Source organism: Tupaia chinensis, unplaced genomic scaffold (assembly GCF_000334495.1).
Source record: "Tupaia chinensis unplaced genomic scaffold, TupChi_1.0 Scaffold000106_1, whole genome shotgun sequence".
NCBI lineage: Eukaryota > Metazoa > Chordata > Mammalia > Scandentia > Tupaiidae > Tupaia > Tupaia belangeri.
In genome coordinates, this window is record NW_006159570.1 from 135,521 (window position 1) to 157,948 (window position 22,428).

Sequence of the window (22,428 nt, forward strand, 5' to 3'; positions counted from 1 at the left end):
CTTTTCTCTACTTGTGTGTCTTTGTATGTTTATGTTTATTTTTATTTTTATTCTCTAATCTGCAGTCGCCCCCACTCAGAACATGTGTCCAGCCGCCGTGCAGGTCATAGCAAAGGTCCTAAAGTTCTTTCTTTTTTAAAGAACTATTTTATTTAACTTTATTTATTTATTTAAATTTGATTAGAGAGGGACAGAGTGAGTGAGAGAAGAGAGAGAGGGGGAAAGTAAGAAAGCAAGCCACTAGGTCCAGGACTCGAACCATGGTTGGCCATATGGGAGTCCAGTGCCCTTAATCACCATACCACCTGCGGGCCCCAGTCCTAAAGTTCTTTAACATAAAGTAAAGCTGTCATTTCAGCCTAGAATATTTTTTCAAGCATGGTAGTCAACATGTTCTATAAATATGAAACATCTTAAAGTGTACATTCAGGGTAACTTTTGAGTGAGCACAAGATAAACTACTCGTGAAAGTACATTCTTTGTACATGTCCTCATATTTAAATGTAGGGCCTTCTGAGAAATATTTTATGCATCAGCTTTTTAAATTCTTTCTTTTCAAGTTTGTCTGATATTGCTTTCTGTCTTTTGAAGCAATGAAAAATCTAAAGTGAGATTTTAGTTCACCAAGCTCCTGGTTAATCTTCTCTGAGAATCACTCTCACACGAGGTCACGGACCACCCGGACCACTTTTCTATTTCAAGATGATCATCAAATCAGTAATAGATGGATGACTTTCAAATTTTCTAGAACCAGAGCAGTTTTAATTTATCAGATCTACTCAGATAAGACTACCTACCCCTCCAGAATATTTACAAATTCTAGAAAGCAAAAGACTCTACAGCTTGTGAAAGTGCCTAAATCTTTTACTCTTCATGATTCCTTATTTTGTCAGGAAAAAATGTGAGTACTGGTGGCCCCTGGGACAATCAACAGTACACAACTATTGATAAGGGCATCAGGAAAGTCATGATGTACCTTCCTGCTTGTCTATGCAGAATGCATCATGACTTTTCTGATGACCCGACACTAGATACGACAATAAAGGCTGGAAGTGACATCTTAGATAACGTAGTGCAACTCATAGTTTCAGAGAGTAGGAAGCTGAGATCCAAAAAGGAAGTGACTTATTCAGGTCAAGGTCAAATGGAAACAAAGCTTTTGCAGCTCCTCTTTGTGGTATGGTTACTATTACAGTAGGCCTATTAAAAGAGTCCACTGGAGCAGTAACACAACTGGAACCACACAGGAAGGTTCTGGGTGTGTGTCCTGGGCCTCTCTATATGTATGTGTGCCCATAATTTGGGCTGGCTGAGGGTGGATCACACATGAAGACTCTTTTGGGAGTTCTCTCTCTCAAAAGAAAAAAAAAAAAACAACTAAAAAAAATCAATAGTCCTGGGGCCAGCAGGTTGTGTGGGGGTTAAGGGCACTGGACTCCCACATTACCTACTGCAGTTTGAGTCCTGGACCTGGCGGCTTGCTTTCTCTCTCTCTCTCTCTCTCTCTCTTGCTCTTTTGCTCTGTCCTTCTCTGGTCTAATTGAAATTAATAAATGATAAATAAATAAATAAAGTTCAATAAAAAATAATTCTTAAAACAAAAACAATAGTCCTGTGGGCTGGCAGGTGGTGTGGTAGTTAAGGCACTGGACTCCCACATGGCCATCCATGTTCTGAATCCTGGACCTAGTGGCTTATTCTCTCTCTCTCTCTCTCTCTTTCTTTCTCTCTCTGTCTTCTCTCTGAGGAGCAGATATGACTTAGAGCAAATTTTAAAATAGTAAATAAAATAAAATAAATAAACATTTCTTTTACTCCTATTGGCTGCTGGACCTCAATCTCATACCAATCAACTATTTATTTTTTACAGAAATAGTATAAAGAATCACTCTAAATTATTTAATACGTTCCGGTGACTGTAATTGTTAGCCTTGAATTAGTAAATATAAGGCTTAGGTTCTCTATAGGTCAATTACATATTATACAGCAATATCCCAAATTATAGGATAAGCTTAACAGTGAGAGAGATGGGGGCCAGCAGGTGGTGTGGTGGTTAAGGGTGCTGGACTCCCACATGGCTGACCACAGTTACAGCCCTGGACCTGGAGGCTTGCTTTATCACTTTCTCTCCATCTCTTGCTCTGTCCCTCTCTGGTCAAATTTAAATCAATCAATCAATCAATAAAGAAATATTTCTTTTTAAAAAGAAAGACTTTAAAAAATGAGAGAGATTAAAATCTATTTGTTTCCTTAGTGATGAAAATTTATTAATTTTTAAAAAAATTTTGATGCAGAGTTCCCCCCATTTACCTGATACTGGCAGTTTACGAATTTCAACTATTTATCCTCTTGACAAAATCATAAATATCAAAAATAAAGTAAAAATTGGCCAACTTGTAACCCTGTTGACTTCACATACTGCTCTTGAAAGAACTCCAAAGAGCAATATCATCACTGTCTGAATAAAGCTGTGTTTCAAAGAAGTATTGGTGGTGCAGGTGGTAGAGGGCTGTTGCATGATACTGGAGTCACATGGGAAGGCCCAGGGTTCAGATCCTGGGTTGACCTGAACATGCCAGATACACCTGTGGATACCCCTAATTCTGGCTGACTGAAGGGCTAGAAGACCCTGGTGGGGAATCTCTCTCTCTCTTATGAAAGAAAAACAGACAGAAACTTCAGGGGAAAAAATAATAATAAACAAAAGTAGCATTATCTCCTTTGAAACAATTGAATGTCAGTATAATATCGATATGCAGAAAGATACTCGGGAAGGTGCTCAACTCTGGAACCCAACTGTGCTCATGCCAATGAAGCACTTCTAAGGATGGGATGGGATACTTGGCCTCAGCTACATTCCTTTAGCGACTGAGCTATTTAAAAGCATTTACTTATACAGTTTTAAAGTGGAGATACAAGAATATTTTACCATGTAGAAGGTCCTAAAAAAAGTTTACTGGATTAACTTGGGGTAGCAAAATTATACAACTTGTCAATTTCATTCTATTTAACAAAGTACTAAAAACCTGGAAAAAACTTGGGTGGCCTTTTGGTGAAAATCCTCCTGAATGTCTCTTTGGCTATATCAATCATTCTGATCATGGTATCAAATTGGGACAAAAACAACAAAAATTCTCCCTAATTTAAAATATAATGATAGCCATAATGTACCCCACAGAAATAGCCTAAAATGAAACTTATAATTCTAAATTAAACATTCTAACAATATTTGTGATATATTCCACAGAGGGAAAAAAGAAAAGACATGTATCTGGAACTTCTCTTGATGTCCCAGGAAATACCTACCACATAAACTAACAATAGTTCTCACAAGCTGTTAATCATTTGCAAAATATTCATCTCTAAATAGTTCATAAGTTTCAAGGATGCTTTCAGAATTGTATCTAAAAGAAAGACTAAACCAGTATGTAATATCATTAGTGGCAATCCTGTGACTCTGATAGGGAGGCACTGAAAAAGCAAAAGAAAAATTAAATGCAATATTATTAAAGTCATATTCAACAAAAAATAATTACCTGGCCTGGAACAATAGTATGTGTGAAAAGTTTATTCAATTCCACTAATTTATTGGGAGTGATGTTAAACTTCAGTGCTATGGAGTTTAGGGTGTCCTGGCTTCCAGCCTAGAAAAATCAAACAAACAAGATTCTGATTCACTTAATAAAGGGAAAACAACAACAACAACAACAACAACAACTCTTTTTGATAGATACTATGAATCTGTTCATAATGTTCATGCATAAGAAAGTAACGGTTCCATCTAGATGTACTATGAAAAAGAGTGATTAAGTTAATTCTTTTTCCCCCCAAAACACAGCATTCACAATGAGTAGACAACTGAAATAGGTTTACTAACAAAGACACTCAATATTCTTTCACTTTTATCTGCTTTTATGTTATGCTGATTTTCTTCTTGTGCTGTTTTTGTTTCTTCAGTTTCTTCAGGGATATGCCTATCTCCTGTACAACCTCCTCTTCTGGTTTAGGAACAATCAGCTCCTTTTCTGTGAGGATCCTCTCGATTTGGCAGGGACGCTCATGTGTGAGTTAATGGGCCCATGAGCTCTGTCAGTACGAGGGCACATGCTAGGTGCCTTGTTCACATACGCTCAATAACAAGACAATCTACTTCTAAACCCTCAAGCGCAACATTATTCTGCACTTGTAAGCATGTGCAGCAAAAACTCAGCACTGTTCTTGGGCCATGATCCCTGTGTCCAGCCTCATTGTTTGGCCTGGCCACACCTACCGACTCTACCTTTGTAACCACAGAAGGGCACACATTGCTTCCATAAGGTGACATCTTTTAGATACTGGGTGGCTTCTTGAATATGCATACCCTTATGACCTGGGTGGGCCATTTCACAGGTGTTTTGTTGTTGTTTTTAAGAGGATTTTGCTTTAAAGCACACGTGCTTTTCAGAGAGAGAGACAGAGACAGTGAAAGGGAAAGTGAGAAATCACCTCCCAGGGGGGAATGTTCACATGGCAATTCCTTCTCCTCCATTCTCCTCTGGGGAGAGGAATTGTATCTAAAAGAAAGACTAAACCAGTATGTAAACATTCTGTCTTAGTTTGAACATGTAATGATACCAGTATTCTCCTCTGGGGATCTTGGTACACAAGCATACACATCTAGCAAGAGTTTCAAGCCACTGGGTCCAGACTCAAACCGAAGTCAGTCATGTGGGAGTCCAGCAATATAACTGCTAAGCCATCTGCTGGTCTGTCACAGGTGTTGTTAAAGTAAACATGAAGATTTGAACTTCTTGATTTACACAATTTTGTGAGATTCTGAGTCAAGGGGATAGCAAACCACTTTCAATGTTCACCTCAGGTTGCTTATGGGAAAAGCTCAATTCTTAAAATCAAATAAAAGTAAAATCTTAAATGTAATACATTTCTGAGATCTTTCACCTTTTTTTTTTTTTCTTTTTTTCTTGCTATAGGCCACATGTACTCACCGGAGAGAAAGAGAGCGGGAAATCACCCCCAGGTGGGATGGCCATGCTGCAATCTTTTCTCCTCAGTTCTCGTCTCAGGATTTTGGGTACACAGGCAAGCACACATGCCTAGTGTGAGTTTCAAGCCTCTGGGTCTGGGACTCAAACCACAGTCTGTCATGTGGGAGTTCACCAATGTAACTATTGCACTGTCTGCTGGTCCCGAGATCCCTCATGTTTAAATTTCACTGTCCACTAATAAATTTTTAAGTTTTAAATTAAAGGTTTAATTTAATCAAAATGATTCAGTTTTACATTTTAGTAAGTGCAATTTATTTAAATTTGCATGGGAATAAATAAGTCAACCTTTTATGATTTTTTTTTTCCTGGAGGCTTAATTTGAACTTGACCCCTCATTTTCCAAATTTTTTAAAGTATTATTATATTTATTTTATTAATTATTATTATTATTCTCTCATTTGCTACAGGGCATGTGCACTCACCAGAGAGAGACAGGGGCTGGGGAGTGAGAAAGAAAGCCACCAGGTCCAGGACTTGACACCCCCCATATGGGGATCCAATGCCCCATTTACCCTATCACCTGCTGCTTCTTGATCCCGCTTTTTAAAAGTCTTATTCCAGAATCATTAGTAATTAGGTTAAAATTCCCAAAATCTGTCCACATCAAAAGGCAAAAGTAAAATGATTACTGATTTTTTCCCCCAATTCTACAATTAATTAACAAAAATTAATCATCTTGAATGAGTTATTTAATATCTGTAAACTACATTGTGGTGCTTATCAAATATTTGTTCAACAAAGGAATAAACAAATGATCAATAAGTCTCAGCTTTCCCATTATGTCACTAGATAACTTGCTTTAACCTTCGATGGCCTGCTTAACCTTCCTTTCAGCTAAGGCAACACTCCCAAGTACAAGCCAGTCAATGAGCACCAATCTATTGAGTAGGGTCAGCCTATGATGACATTTTCAACAGTTTGCATGGAGTGAGAAGCTAAATAAGAACAATAGAGTTGGTTTCTCAACTTATTCAATTTTAAGAACTTTCCTTCAGTCAGAGAATATGTCCTTTGTATTTCCTTGGAAATTTCTTTTATGCAACAACTAAAAAATAGAAGTAGTAATTGTTGGAGATCTTAGGGTACTGCCTTGCAAAATATGAAGTCCATATTCTATATCAGTTTCCAATTTTTATGTAATTTTTCTATTCTGAGCTCTCAAAGTCTGGAAACTACTGACTTAGAGACTATCCATTACTTCAGGTACAAGAAAAAAAGGAGTTTTGGGAACCAGCATTTAGCGTAATGGCTATGTCGCTGGAATCCCACGTAGTCAACCGCGGTTCACATCCTGGACCCGGTGGCTTAAAACTCATGCCGGGCGCGTGTGCGTGCGTGTCCATCCCCCCTGGGGGGTGATTTCTCGCTTTCTGTCTCCATGTCTCTCTCTGTCTGTCTGGCGAGCGCACGCGCCCAATAGCAAAAACCTCTCCAAAAAAAAAAAAAAGAGAAAAAGGAGCTTTTAAAATTTTACTTTGGAATGACTTAGGTGTGTCAGGTAGTTTTATATTGTATTTGGTGCAATATAAAACTATAAGAAGAGAAATAAAACACACATACAATACCCACCCATCGGGGAAGTCGGGCCACTTTCTCTCTGTTTATTTGCCTGTCTCTTCTCTGTCCTGTAAGCTCCCAGTCAGTGACCTGTTAATGGCTTCCCCCCAGTGTTCCACACAGTGCCTGACACATAGAGGGTATTCAAATAGTTGATGAACTAATAGTATGAAAGGCAAGGAAAACAGAAAGAAATTCAGATAGGCTACCAACAACTGTTCACTGTCATTCATACGACAATTTTCCATGGTCAGATGAATTAGTGTTATTCTTTTTTTTTGGAGAGATTTTCACTGTAGGGCGCGTGCGCTCGCCAGACAGACAGAGAGAGACATAGAGACAGAAAGCGAGAAATCACCCCCCGGGGGGATGGTCACGCCGCAATCCCTTCTCCTCCATTCTCCTCTCGGGATCTTGGGCACGCACGCACACGTGCCCGGCGTGAGTTTTAAGCCACCGGGTCCGGGACACGAACCGCGGTCGACTACGTGGGAGTCCAGCGACATAGCCATTATGCTAACTGCTGGTTCCCAATTAGTGTTATTCTTTCAATCTGGAAGCTTTGTCACATGTGGACACCTTTCTTTCCTTTAACAATAGGAAAATAAGTGTAGAGGGCAATGAGAAGATGGAAAATGTCACAGTGAAAAAAAGTTCTACTCAGAAAGAAGTGGGCTGCCTACAGTCATGTCCATATCTCAGGACAGAGACCCTGTTCAGAGTCACTGGGTGAACTTGGCACTAGAAGGTCACTCTGATAAATGTCATTGACAAGTTGCTACTGATAGTCCTGAGTCAAACTACACACACACACACATATACATATATATATTTTTAAACTATATATATCTATAGATATATATATAGATATATATAGTTTAAAAATCACTGAAAACTTAAGTAAACAACATATAGCATGACCTCCAACCTGGGAAAAAATCTGATCCACTAAAACCAAAAAAGGTTTTAAAAAAATTTTCCCAGTATTAGGTATTCATGTAATATATTCAAACCCAGAGGCTTTTAGAGTTTGTATTCAGTACAAAACATGAACTGAAAATCTAGCCTCTGGAGTGAGACTGCTGTATTTTAACTCCAGGTCTGCCACTTCCTACTTTGGGCCATTTGCTTAACTTCCCTATGTCTCAGTTCATCTATTGAATAGAGATCATCGTAATACCTGCTTTATAGCACTTAGTTCATAAGTGGTCAATAAATTTACTTCATATTTTTATGAGTAAACTTAAAAGAGATATTGTAGGGCCCAGCAGGTGACATAGTGGTTAAGGTGCTGGACTCCCATATGGCTGATGGTGGTTCAAGTCCTGGACCTGGTGGCTTAAAACTCATGCCAAGAGTATGTGCATGCATGCCCAAATTCCCAGGAGAGAAAAATGGAGAAGACAGGATTGTGGTGTGGCCATTTCCCCTTGGGGGTGATTTCTCACTTTCCCTCTCACTCTCTCTCTCTGTCTCTTCAGCAAGCACATACATCCCATGACAAAAAGATAAAAAAAAAAAAAAAAAAAAAGACACCATGTATGGGAGTTACAGGGAAGAAGAGAAACTTTAACAGCTTGGAGTTATTATAGAAAGATAAGACATACATACAGCTTGAGGCCACAGACCCTGCAAAAGATACTGGTATCATTACATGTTCAAACTAAGTCAGAATGATTAAGTGTCACAGCTCAGGGGCAGCATAAGCAATGTGGCAAGAGCTAGCACGCTCTCTAAACATGAAGTTATGTAAGTGATTTTTTATTTCCAAAGACGAGTACAAAAATGACTAGCCAAATGGAATTCAACTCCATAACATATAAATCAAACAGGCCTATCTGCATTACAAATTTGATTACTTGTTTATTAATTAATTTGGCGGTAGATTTACTCTCACCGCACTGTTTGGTATACACTGTGTGAAGAAACTCCTGGCAAACAGCACTTCTGGATTCTTTGGAAGGGCTTTTAAGTCACACTGCTGGAGACACACAGGTCTTAGGGATGATGGCTTTAGAATTAATATCCGTATTAATGACAAATAATTTAATCCAACACTTCTTGTGCCTATTTTAAGGTAAGGCACTGTGCTCTGTGCTATGAGGATATTTTAGATAGTGAAAATGTGAGGCATCATCACCCTAAATCCTTTATGAAAATGACTAAGCCTAATAAACCCCAGAAAAATGTCCAGAAATCTTTACAGAGCACTAAACATGAAATGTCTGTGCCAGCATTCCTTAATGTGACTGCAAGAGCTGGGAGGAGATTTACTACTCCAAAGATACACTGGGGGTTGGGGGGATCAGGGCTTGCTTGCCTTTCAGTGGGCCTAGCATGGCATACAAACTATGGGAATAAGATAATTACCCATTAGGAAAACACAACCAGGCAATGAAAACAGCGCTTAATTTCTTCTTAGACATTTAAGAGAATATTCTTTAACAGGGTTATTTCACAGTGAATTAAAGTAGATCTGTAACAGAATACTCACTTTGTACCAAGCCTAGGAAAAATCAAATAAGCTCCTTTCACAGTGCAGTGAATGAGATGAGCACATGGCACATACTGTGGGACTTTATTAACGGACACACGTATAGCATTTTTCAGTCACTGCTTCAACAATATGAAGGGTAATGCCCTAAAAGGTGCTAAGAATGCAACAGTGAAGGAAGAGTCTAGTCTTTTCCCATGGATATATGAATTAAGGCACAGGATAGGTGTTAAAATAACAACCACACTCATAAACAATGTTAAACTAAGATAAATTATGTAGAAAGACATGATTCTGTGAGTGTGAAATGAAGAGATCTGTCTAGAGTTGCTGGATGGTCACAGAAGATAGGAATGAACCTAGAGAATAAGGGAAAGATGTCGGACCAGTCGGTGGCATTGTGGTTAAGGTGGCTGGATCCCACATGGCTAACTACACAGTTCAAGTCCCAAACCCAGCAGCTTTAAAAACACACCAGGCACGTGTTCATGTATGCCCAAAGTCCCAAGAAGAGAATGGAGAAGAAGGAAGAAGGGAATGCAGCATGGCCATTCCTCCAGAGGGTGAATTCTCACTTTCCCTCTCATACTCTGTCTCTCTCAGGTGAGCACAACTGGATAATAGCAAATTGTACGAAAAAAAGAAAGAGAGAAAGAAAGATGTCAAAGGTAAGGGTCTGGCTCATATAAATGTACAGATGATGGGACAAATACTTCTTGAAAAAAAAACACCAGGCATGGAGGACTAAGTGGATCTGCTGAGTGGCAACTGAAGGCATGGCTTTGGAACTCAGAAAGGATATCTAAGATGGAGACCTACAATCGGTAGTCATTGTCACATCATAGGTAATTCAAGTCACTGGTTCTGTGGAGATTCTAGAAGGGACCTGTAACTATTAGTACACCCTTGCCCAAGGAACAGCCCTTCTCTATTGAGGAAGGTTGTCCTCTTCAGTTCGGCATCAGTAGAATGCACAGGAAGGAGTGAGGGGAAAAGGGGACACTCACTTCACCCACTAGATCTGCCTGGTGATCAGGGAGGTGACAGATGTTGCAGCCAGATTGCCCTCACATCCTCAAGTCATTGGCTTACAAGAGACTGGCCAGAGAATAAATACGGGGGAAAAGAAATGACCTGGGATGAGTATTAAGAAGCTCTCTATTTAATGGATATACAAAATTATAGAATGTGTTAGAATATTATGTAAATCTAGTAATATTAATAAACATTCATACCACCCTGTTCATACTTACAGTGTATTCTATAGTGCCATGGGGCTTCTGAACCACCATCTTCTTCTCTTTTTTATCATGCGTTTTGTTTTGATTGTCATCTGAAAAATAAATTGTATGTAAATAAGTAATTTCATTTTCAGGAATGAAGATGATAAATCTACAGTACATGAAAAAGCACTTTCAGAGTGACTAAAAGAAAAAGACATTAAGAAGAAAACAGATTTAGACTGTAAGATAAATAGACCATACTCATAAAAAGAAACTCATATTCATCAATGAACACCTGAATAAATTATTTAATGAACTGTAAGTAAATACAAATGGAAGCAATAATGTTGTATAGCTGTTAAAATCGTATTTTAAATATAAAGAATAATGATGATGAAGTTAAGAGAAAAGCAAGTGCAGTCACAATGTAAATGATGCGTATGGTAAATCAGTACAGTCCTTTTAGAAAGTGATTTGGAAATATGTAGCAATAGTTATTAAATGTTTATTCCCTGACTCAATGATTTTTTTTTTAAGGAATTTATCCTAAGGACAAATTTAAAAGAAGAAAAATGAAGTATGTTGCAGCATATGGTTATTGCAATATTATTCATAATAGTAAAAACTTGGAAAGACCTGTCTGTCTAATAATATATTAAGTTGGACCATAGATTTTGCTGTTTTTGCCAAAAGTGGTCAACCATTGGCAGCTGTCTATCATTCAACTTAATTATTACAGTTAAATACAATATATTTCCTTATGTTAACCTGCATATCAAAAACCAGACACATACTGCAATAGATAAAAAGTTAAATTTCACCAAGAATATGCCATTGAATTAACCATTAAAAGATGCTCCAACTTGTATGTGATCAGAAAACTTCAAATTAAAACTATTTATCATTTTATACCTATTAGTCTGCCAAAAATCAGAAAGCTGGGTAGTTCTAATGATAGCAAAGTGAACTGCAGGGACCAGCAGAAGGCATAATGGTCACATTGCTGGACTCCCATGTAGTCGACCACAATTTGAGTCCTGGACCCCGTGGCTTAAAACTCATACAGGGCACATGTGCATGTATGCCCAAAATTCCACAAGGAGAACAAAGGAGAAGGAATTGTGGCATGGCCATGCCAGGGTGATCTCTGGCTTTCTCTCTCTCAGCAAGCACACATACCCTACAGCAAAAATCTATCTCTCTCAAATTAAAAAAAAAAAAAAGTGAACTGTATGGGACAGCAGGTAACATAGTAGTTAAGGAAACCATAGTTCAAATCCTAGACCAGGCAGTTTGCTTTCTCATTTTTCTTCTCTCTCACTTTTCCTTTTCCTCACTTTCCCTCTCTCTGTCTTCCTCTCTCTCTCTCTCTCTCTGTATCTCTCTGGTGAGCTTGTGTGCCTTATAGCAAATTTTAAAAATAATAAATTTTTTTTTAAAAAGTGAATTGCAACTGGGAGTGCAACCTAGTTCAGTCTTCCCAGCAAATAAGGTACATATAGCTTGTATGACCAGCAATTTAACTCATAGATAGACATGTTCTCCCAGGAGGCACACCTTTTATGTACACCATAATGATCCACTTGAAGATGCTCATGACAATGTTGCCTGTGGCAGTGGGGAGATAGAGGAGAGGGAAAATGTGGTAGATAGGCTGTGGAATTCAATAAAAAAATAACAAGCCCAAGCATATATATACACAATAGGATTACACCAAAGGACACAGAATATCACTTATGTACACTTAAAATGGACACAAAACACCACAAACATTTTTCAAGGGCACGTAAAAATAAAAGCCTATATACATTGAACACAATAGAGTGGTATGAAGTAGGGGAGAGAATGAGACTCAGAAATGAGAATAAAAAGGGATCAATGAATAAATAAATAGCAATGAACCCAGTTCTGACCAGTGATAACATGCCATGATTGGAGAAGTGTGATTAGTCATCTCTCTACATGTAAGCTAAAGAATTGTTTATTTAATCTTATTTATTGTTGCTATTATTATTATTATTAATTTTGCTATAGGGCATGTATGCTCATCAGAGAAAGACAAGGAAAGAGGGGGGGAAAAGTGAGAAAGCAAAAGCTGCCAGGTCTGGAACCATGGATGAACCATGGTCAGCTATGTGTGAGTCCAGCACGCCAGCCACCATGCCACCTGCTGGTCCCCACCTGTAAGGTCCTAAAAACACACATACACATATTCATACAGAAAAATGCATCAACGTTATCATTTTATCTGCATAATAAATATGGAGGCACTGAATGAGAACTGAAAGGTAATACAGAAACATAAAATAGTGAATTCATGAGACTAGCAGATGGCGTAATGGTTACATCACTGGACTCCCACATGGCCAACCACTGCTCAAGTCCAGGACCCAGAGTCTTGAAACCCACACTGGGCACATATGCATTCATGCCCAAATCCCTAGTGGAGACTGGAGGAGAAGTGATCGTGTTGTGGCCATTCGCCGCGAGGAGTGAATCCTCGCTTTTTGTCTCTGTCTCTCTGTTGAGCGCATGTACCCTATAGCAAAAAAAAAAAAAAATCTCTTAACAACGACAACAAAAAAGGAAATAGCCAATTCACAAAGGATTTATCTGACTTCTAAAAATTTCCCTTACATTATTTAAAGTCAAAATGCAAGAAGAAAAAAGTAAATTTAAATACTGGGTTGTCGGAAAAGTCATGATGCATTTTTGCATAGAAAAAAACATGAAAAATATGTCATGACTTTTCTGATGACCCAATAAAGCCACCACAGAGTTCTGTTTTCATCACTTATGTTTGAATCAGGTCCATTCATAGAATCAAAGAGCCTAAAAATTTCTCTAGACTATAAAAAAATGACCTCCCTACCTTTAGGCGGTTTCATCTAAATTATTTCAAGAGGGCAGAACTAAGAACTGCAGTTTTTAGATTACCAAATAAGGAGAGAGTCTAACAGTCTATTCAAGAACCCATTCACAATATTCCACAAATCTTTTAACAAATATAAAACTGGTTTACATAGTCCCTGGCAGGAAAGTAATGAAATGTTATCAGTGCTCTTTTATTTCCCTTCTAAAGAATCAGAAAACATTTAATTGATTTTGCTTTGTTCACATGGAAGAAGGATAACCCAGGCTAACATTCCCAGACATAGTCTTCCCACAGCTCCTTGTGGCATTAATTTAAATGTTGTTCACTCCTTTTATTATCTCCACTCCACCTTCTTTACTGCGCACCTCTGTCCTCTCAGTCATTACTTTAGGTCCTCTGGATTAAGGAATAGATTGGTATGAGGCGTGGAGAGAATAGGGGAGAGGAATGAGAATGAAAAAGAATTACTGAATAAATAAAAAGGAGCTGGGCTCCTCTTAGAGGTACTTTCTATTTCTAGAGCTCAAGAGATGCCCCCTTCTTCCCATCTAGAGCAGCTTCTGGCCCACACCTTTCCAAACTGTGTGTAGTTACCTATGGCCCCAATGGGGAGAGCACCATGTTATACAAAATGGATTCAGTTAATGACAAGACTGCATTGAGTAGTAAAGAGTGTGACATGTACACCCCAATTCTTGCTTTGCCTGCCAAACTGAGAAATAACAGGGATACCCAAACCTGACAACTCCAGATACACTGGTCTACCTGAGCAGAGACAGGCAAACTTGCCTTACACTACTCTTTATTTTTATTTATTTATTTATTTTTTTGGAGAGGTTTTTGCTATAGGGTGCTTGTGCTTGCCAGACAGACAGAGAGAGACATAGAGACAGAAAGCAAGGAATCACCCCCCGCGGTGGATGGCCATGCCACAATCCCTTCTCCTCCATTCTCCTCTTGGGATCTTGGGCACGCACGCACACGTGCCTGGCGTGAGTTTAAGCCACAGAGTCTGGGACTCAAACCACGGTTGACTACATGGGAGTTCAGCAGCATAGCCATTAAACCAACTGCTGGTCTAGCCTTATGCTACACTTATGGCACAGATGCTAATCTAAGAGACTCTACCCACCTTGGGGCAGAAAAGGAGTCCTTACCAGTGTCACTTGCCGTGACCAGAGCACATCACTCTTGGCCACTTTGACAGATTCACAGCCCTTGGTATGTGAGACTCTGCCCAAGACTCGTCCTGGCCTCAGTGCCCCCTTCAGGTCCTTTGAAAGACCTCCAGGAACCCATCAGACCGACTCCCTCCCTTTGTGAGTAGATACTTGGGACAAGTATGGCAACTGGCTCTTCACCTCCAGAGACTGCTCAGGGTGACCAGCTTGTGTGAGTTGTTATCTCATGACCTGAATGCTTTGCTACGCTAAATTTTACACACAATAAAGTGACATTGTTGAAAAATACAAACGCACCCTGGATCTTATTCCCTCACTTGCCACACATTATTTTAAGCTCACAATTATTAAGATTTTACATATTGTCCAGTTGCAAAAAAACAAAAGTGCTGGCCGAATCTTTCAAGATAAACTTAAGTATATATGCCTAAATTAGTACAAAACTAAATTACCTATGGCACGGATGGGTCAACTAGAAAAATGCTAAACATGTAATAATACTAAAGGTAATAAAAAAGCCTTCCCTCCAGAGACTAAGATTTAGAGATCACTGAGGTAAAGACTGTGTTGTACCCGTCTTTGTCTTGTGCCTTAATGAGCTACTTGGTCTATACAGCTGAATGAACTTCACAATACTGGTCAATGAGCCTAGCATGTTTGATTGTGGGTGATCCTTTTCACTGATGTAACATGCCAAGCAGATCATATGTACCTATCCAAGCCACAAATAGAACACTGCTTTATATTAGGTTGTCAGGAAGGTCATGACATATTTTTCTATGCAAAAATGCATCATGACCTTCCAGACAACCCAATAGCTAGCCCAATACAGAAGTAAGAGAATTGGAAAATTCTAAGCATCTCATTTGTCTTCATATCATTATGGTAAAAAGTAAGGTTTCAATATTGCTTTCTAAATATTTTCTTACAAGTTGTAAAGATGGTCATCTATATGTGTCAGTGAATGAATTTCCTGTCTTACCAGGATGGGTTCTGAAGCACATGGTCCACAAAGCAATGGAAAGGCTTCTGGCCATGAAGAGAGCTTGAAAGAGACATGATCTGCCACAGGAAAGGCTCACTCTGCTGGGCTTTAGGGTAGGGCTCCAATCCCACTGCTTTTCGTGAGGACTCATGGCCATCCCCAAGACACAATTCTGTCCAAATGACGCCGATGCGCTCTCCGAGTGACAGCAACATTTCAACTTCCAGCATCACGCCTCCTCACAGCCCTTTATACCAACCCGAATTCTGACCCTCCCCTTGCTGACGGGAATTTGAGGCAAACGATGTAAAAGTATCTACTTCCAGAAGGGAAAGCTGGCCAGGTTACCTCAAAAGCCATTCAGAGCAAAACAATTGAACCTCTTAAGTGCCCCACCTCTGAAATTCAGTCGTCTCAGCCGGTTTTTCCCAGTCCAATAAGGAAGTACCTGTGAAAAAAATTGACCAAAAGCCAAGAGGAATGAAAACTAAGCCCTTCAGCCTAGCCCAGCTCGTTCTGCATATGCCCTGGAGCTGAAAGCTGGAAAGGGACCTGTGTTGACCTCAACTAGGTGGATCTTGGTGCCCTGCCACCTCCCTTCCCACTTCACAGGAGGCTAGGAGTTTTTCCGAGCATGAGGTTTTAGCTGCTGCATCTGAGAAGATCTTAGATACAAGTTTACTGAAAGAGGACCTCCTCTCTCTCCATGCTTTGGGGCTAAAAGATGTTGCTGTCCAGCATTATGTCTGGGGCCTGGAGGGCCATGAAGGCCAGATGTGAAAGAATCCTTCGCAGTGAGGATCTGTGAAGTTATGACTGCCAAGCAAATACATCTTAGGAGGAATTCTAAAGTTTGGAGGTAGAATCTAAGGATGACTTGAGTTTAGGGAATAAATGAAATATGGCTAATAAAAGGAGGGAAAAGCAATCAGAGGGGTGGAAAAATGAATGTCATGTCACAGAGACCACACCAAAAAAAAAAAAAATTAAAAAGGAGGTGTGCTGACATCATCAAACGCTCCATAGAGGGCAAGAGGTGGAACTGTGGAAATGGCAGCAGAGTTACTATGACAAAGGTAAGGTTCCAATAATGTGAACATTAAGAAGCAACACAACAACAAGAATTCATCCAAGGGTGATGGCTCAACCCTGGGGTGAAGGACACATAAGAGGTGACCAAATGCCACCTAGGAGACTTATGATGCACAGAGTAGGACAGTCCAAGCTGGACCAGCAGGGAGTGGGGACAGTGAAGTGTTGGAGGAGTCAGGAGAATGACACGATGAAGTAGTTTCTATTGCTACGGTAACAAATTGCCACAACTGTAGTGGTTCCAAACTGAAAACAAACTCAGATGTATTATCTTACAGCTAGAGGTCTGACACAGGTCTCACTGCTTTCTTTTGCTCATAGGAAGGTCAGTTTCTTTGCCTTTTCTAGCTCCCAGAAATGGGCTACCTTCCTTGGCTCAAGGCTCCTTTCTGCATCTGCAACACCAGCTAAATTTTCTCACACTGTCATTTCTACAACTCTCTCTCCTCTGCCTCCTTCTTTCACTTTTATGGGCCCTTGTGATTACAATGGGCCTGCCATAATAAACCACACCAATCCCTTAAGGTCAAATGATTAACCACCTTAATTCCATCTACAGCCTAAATTCACATTTGCCACATAACCTAACAGGTTCTGGAAATTAAGACATGAACGTCTTTGCCAGGGGAGGCGTTGTCCTGCCTACCACAGATGGAGATTACTGCAAAAGATGAGAAGAGAGGCTGAGATTCAAAGAGGGGCTTTTGAGGGTTCAGGTAGTGAAGTCCGATGTGTCTAGTGAGGTTGCTGGAGGAGGCAAGGATGAGGTGGGGAGTTAAAAATGTAGTATTGGTTAGGCATACTGATTCGCAGAAAAACTGGTAAGAAGTAGTCAGTATGAAGGTCTTTAAATCTGAACATCTGGTTCCTGTCACAGACCACTGGGGACCAGGTGGTCAGGACAGTGAACATTATTCACTATTGCACTTAAAAACACAAACAAACGAAACACTTGTGAATTCTTTGAATCTTGATTCCATAATTTCACACAGATCTAGGAAGAGCTGAAAACACAGCATGCAGCCTTCCCCTCTGTTTTTATCAGTGATGAACAAGCAAAAACAGAACTTTTGCAAATTATTAGGGTTTCAAGTTATCTCAGGACCATTCTGTACTGGTCTGTCATGTAACGGGTGAATGCGTGTCCCCTTCTTCCCTTGGCCCCCTTGGACAATCAGTTCTCTCTCTTCCCTCAATTGCTATCATGAGACCACCTTAACGGAGTTCATAAGGCTGATAGCACAGCGTCCTCAACACTTCTACTGGGAGGAGGATGGTTTCCATAGCATCTAAAGGAGGACGGTAAAGGCAAGAGTAGTCTATATCTCTAGGTCTTTCTAGGAAAGTACCCTGATTTATAAATTGGCAACTCTTCTTCTAATGAGAGGCAGGTCTCACATTGGAAATGGATTTGGTTATTGACCACGGTTTGATGACATTAACCACAGAATCAAGTCATGTGTCACCTCCTTTAGGTCCACAAATACCTTTCTCATTACAATTTGACTTAGGGCTCAAAACGAGCTGGGTTCAACTAGAAAACCTGACAGATTTTTATAGCTGTGTGGCATTAAGCAAGTTACTTAAAATCTTTTTTTTTTTTTTTTTTTTGGAGAGATTATTTTGTTATAGGGCACGTGCACTCACCAGACAGACAGAGAGAGACATAGAGACAGAAAGCAAGAAATCACCCCCCAGGGGAGATAGTCACCCTGCAATCCCTTCTCCTCCATTCTCCTCTTGGGATCTTGCGCACACACACACACGCCCAGTGTGAGTTTTAAACCACCGGGTCTGGGACACAAACTGTAGTAGACTACGTGGGAGTCCAGCGACATAGCCATTATGCTAACTGCTGGTTCCCCAAGTTACTTAAAATCTTTGTGTATCAGTTTTCTCATCTATAAAATGAAGAGCTATCTTGTAACATTGTTGAGAAAAGTTGATGATGAATACAATGTTAATCTCAGAGCCTAATACAGATAAAATGCTTAACAAATTTTAGTAGTATTAATAATAATAAAGTCAATATAAGTAAATAACAATAATAGCAATTTGAATAGACTAGGGTGTTAGAATTATGAACAGTGACCGAAAAGATTTCATTCCAGAAATGCAGCAGTATTGTAGTAATAATATGATAGATTATTACAAATTGTTTAAAAAAGAAAAACCATATCTGGTCACTTTGACATATGCTGAAAAAGCATTTGACAAAATGAAAGAGCCATTCTTGTGTTTTACAAGGGCTGGTCCCCTATTACAGTGGTTAAGTGCTATGCAGAGGAAGCTAGATCCCACATGGCTAACCAGAGTTCAAGTCCCAGCCCAGACACCTTGAAAAACATGCCCTCTGCAAGCATAATGCTCAGAATCCTGATGGGATGGCGTGACCAGCCTCCACTGGGCCTAGTGATGCACCCCTTTCCTCTAACACACGCATACACATGAACTTTCTGAGATTGGGGGGAAACAAACAAAGAAATAAACAAAAAAAACCCACATACATAGAAAAAAATCAATTATTAGAAAACTAAGAATAAGCTTTCTTATAAGGACAAATAATTTTCACACTGATATTCGTTATAAATAGGCTTCTGGCAGTCCTAAAGAGTCTATATCAAAAGCGATTTACCCAAAAGAATGAAAACTGAATGGCTTCATGATTTCACTTCCAGGTCTGCAATACGTACTAGTGGCTCATTATTTAAATTCAGCTTGAACTAAGGCACTGGTAAGCCCCCACCCCACACTTGTGGAAGAATGATTCCAGAGTGAGGAGTGGGAGATACACCACAGGCATTGCAGAGTTCTACCCCATTTCTTTTATTCCTGCAGCTGTGGAAGGCAAGTGTCTAAGAGCAATTCCAGCAAAGCTTTCATGACTTCTGGGCACAGTATCTACTACTTCACAAAATTACAACACAGAGGCTAATGTTTGTAAGACCAAACCACAAGTATTTAAGGTCAAAAAGAAACTTTGTAGTAGAGATGAAAAGAGAAATGCTACCAACATAATGGAGGCTATTTGGAAATGCCAGAGATGAAGAGGAAATCCCTGCCATTCAGTAGAATCCACTGGTTGCAAAGTAACACTGTAGTCAAATGCAGCAAGGCACCTAGGTGTTCATCGGTGGTCTCTTGAGAAATTAAGCACTATTCTAAATTCTCCTAAAGCACACTTGTATAAACTGAGATGTGCCCTTATATTAGAAACCAAAAGCAAATATTAAAAGAAAGTAAAACACTAACCTATATCAATACATAAATTCCTACTTTCCTGGTTTGCATTCAACTTTGTTCTGGATCTTTGACCAACACAACTGGTAAGTGAAAAACACATAAATGAAAACGTAACTATTAGCAGATGAATTATCTACCCAAAGAACCATTATTCCCATAAAAATATCAAAAATTCATAAAATTGTTCAATAAAATAGTCATTTTTTTATACTTGTAACTGTAATGTCATTGGAAAAGCTCCATAGTATAGTGCTATCAAACTATAAGGCATTTAGGAATAAGATAATGTAACAAGATAATGGCAAGATTTTATATATATAAACTAAAAAGCTTTATGAAGTATATAAATGGAAGTTTGATCAAAAGAAGGAACATATAATCACACTAAATAGAAATTCTTTTTTTTTTTTTTTTTAGAGAAATTTTTGCTATAGGGCATGTGCACTCACTGGCCAGACAGAGAGAGACAAAAAGACAGAAAGTGAGAAATCAGCCTCTGAGGTGGATGGCCATGCCATAATCCCTTCTCCTCCATCCTCCTCTCAGGATTTTAGGCACACACAAACACGTTCAACGTGAGTTTTAAGCTGTCGGATCTAGGACTTGAACTGCAGTCGACTCTGTGAGAGTCCAGCAATGTAACCATTATGTCATCTGCTGATCGCCCAAAAACCCTATTCTTATTAGTGTTCAACCTTCTCTTCAAATTAATGCTTAAATTAAATGTAATTTAAGTGATAAAAAAGTGTTTTGGAAAAGAGATATTTGTCGATAGATAAAGGGGTTTATTTAGGAGCATAAATATATAAGACTATTCAAAATTATTTTTGAGAGAAATAAGGGACACATATTAAGATACAAGATTATAAAGCCTCCTCTTCCCTCTCCTCCTCCTGCTTTGTTTTCCTTTTACTAGAGGGTATGTGTGCTTGCTGAAGAAGAAAGGGAGACAGAGAGAAAGAAAGCACCTACCAATGGAGCTTGGTCAACCCTGTCATCCTTTTTCCTCCATTTCTCCACCTCATCAGGATTTGGGACACACATGCCAAGCCTGGCATGTTTTTCAAGCTGCTAGGCTGGGATTCAAGCTGAGGTCAGCCCTGTGGGATCAGGGTTTTAAAACTACTAAGTGCCAAATGCTTTACAGAGAGTATTGTAAGATTAGATAAGGTAATTCAGGAAAACCACTTTGCACTGTGCAAAGTAAGAATCAAGCAACTTTAAGGGCTATCATTAAATGAACGGTGGCTAAGATTTGAAGAAAAAATTTAGATCACTCTTAAGTCAATGCAAATAGAGTCCAATTTTTTTTTTTTTTTGAGAGAGATTTTTGCTATAAGGGCAAATGTGTTCATCAGAGAGACAGAGAGAGAAAAAGTGAGAAATCATGCCCCAGGGGCGATGGCCACATGGCAATCCCTTCTCCATTCTCCTTGGGATTTCAGGTACACACACACACACACATGCAACCAGTGAGAATTTCAAGCCGCAGGGTCGAAGACTCAAACCCTGATTGGTCAAGTAGGAGTCCAGCATCTTAATCACTATACCACCTTCTGGCCCCTGGAGTCTAAATTTAATAGTAAAAAAATAAAGTCATAAATATCTTTGAAGAAAATATACTATTTGTGTTTGCTTAAAGAAACACATATTGTCTTTTGGTGATGCACACTTCTGAAATCATTGTCCTGAGTATAAAAATAGCAATTAAAATATTCAGTGTTACTTAGCATTTTGGTAATTTTCAGAAAGCCTAAATCATAAGCTTTTACAATGGGGAAAAAAATGATGTGTCAAGGAAGAATGAACTCCGTATTCAATATCAACTCCTCATTTTATCCTCTGACACAAAAAGAAATGTCATGCAATAAATGTTACTTTGCTTGTTTAAGGATGTTATGGGCAATATAGACCTTAACCAAAATGAGTCATACTGAAGTACAATCTAGAAAGCGAGTGCCTCAAGGGGAGGAAAGTTGCCTCTTTTCTACATGTCTTACCTCAGAACCTAGAACCACTTAGCACAGAGAAAGCCCTCATGTGTTTGTGGAATGAGTGAATTAACCCAGAACAGTGCAGAACTGTGTACAGATGACTTTAGTTGGGTGTCAGCATTTTATTTAATCCCAGGGGAAAGTTTCAACCTTCTTATTTAAATGTTAGCTCAAGAGAGGCTCCTGGTGCTGCCTGTGTGCTCATTCAGTGAGGACCTGGTAGCTCTCTTGTGAAGGTGCAGCCCGAGGAGACTCTGACTCACCATGGCCAACTAAAAACCCCAGGAAGGAGTCAAGACAGACAACAATGGTCACATTAAACTGAAGGTGGAGAAGCAGGATGGTTCTGTGGTGCAGTTTAAGATTAGGAGGGGGACCAGCAGCTAGTGTAATGGCTATGTCGCTGGACTCCCATGTAGTCGACTGCAGTTCAAGTCCCAGACCTGGTGGCTTAAACTCATGCCGGGCATGTGTGCGTGCATGCCCAGGATCCCGAGAGGAGAATGGTGGAGAAGGGATTGCAGCATAGCCATCCCCCCTAGGGGGTGATTTTTCATTTTCTGTCTCTCTGTCTCTTTCTGTCTGTCTGGTGAGCGCACCCACCCTATAGCAAAAACCTCTCCAAAAAAAAAAAGATTAGGAGGCATAAACCACTTAGAAAAATAATGAAAGCCTATTATGAATGACTAGGTTTGTCAATGAGGCAGATCAGATTCCAATTTGATGGGCAGTTGATCAA

At 39.4% G+C, this 22,428-nt stretch overlaps 1 protein-coding gene across 4 annotated transcripts in view; it reads right to left on the bottom strand.

The window, feature by feature from the left end:
* Positions 1-22,428, bottom strand: part of NCOA7 (nuclear receptor coactivator 7) — a 175,501-nt gene that overhangs the window by 68,906 nt on the left and 84,167 nt on the right. For all 4 annotated transcript variants that reach the window (XM_006143794.3, XM_006143796.3, XM_006143793.3 and 1 more), the window contains exons 4-5: positions 10,350-10,429; positions 3,537-3,644 (exon numbers count right to left, since the gene is read on the bottom strand). In XM_006143794.3, coding sequence (XP_006143856.1) covers positions 3,537-3,644; positions 10,350-10,429 — 188 coding nt within the window. The remainder of the gene's footprint in view (positions 1-3,536; positions 3,645-10,349; positions 10,430-22,428) is intronic.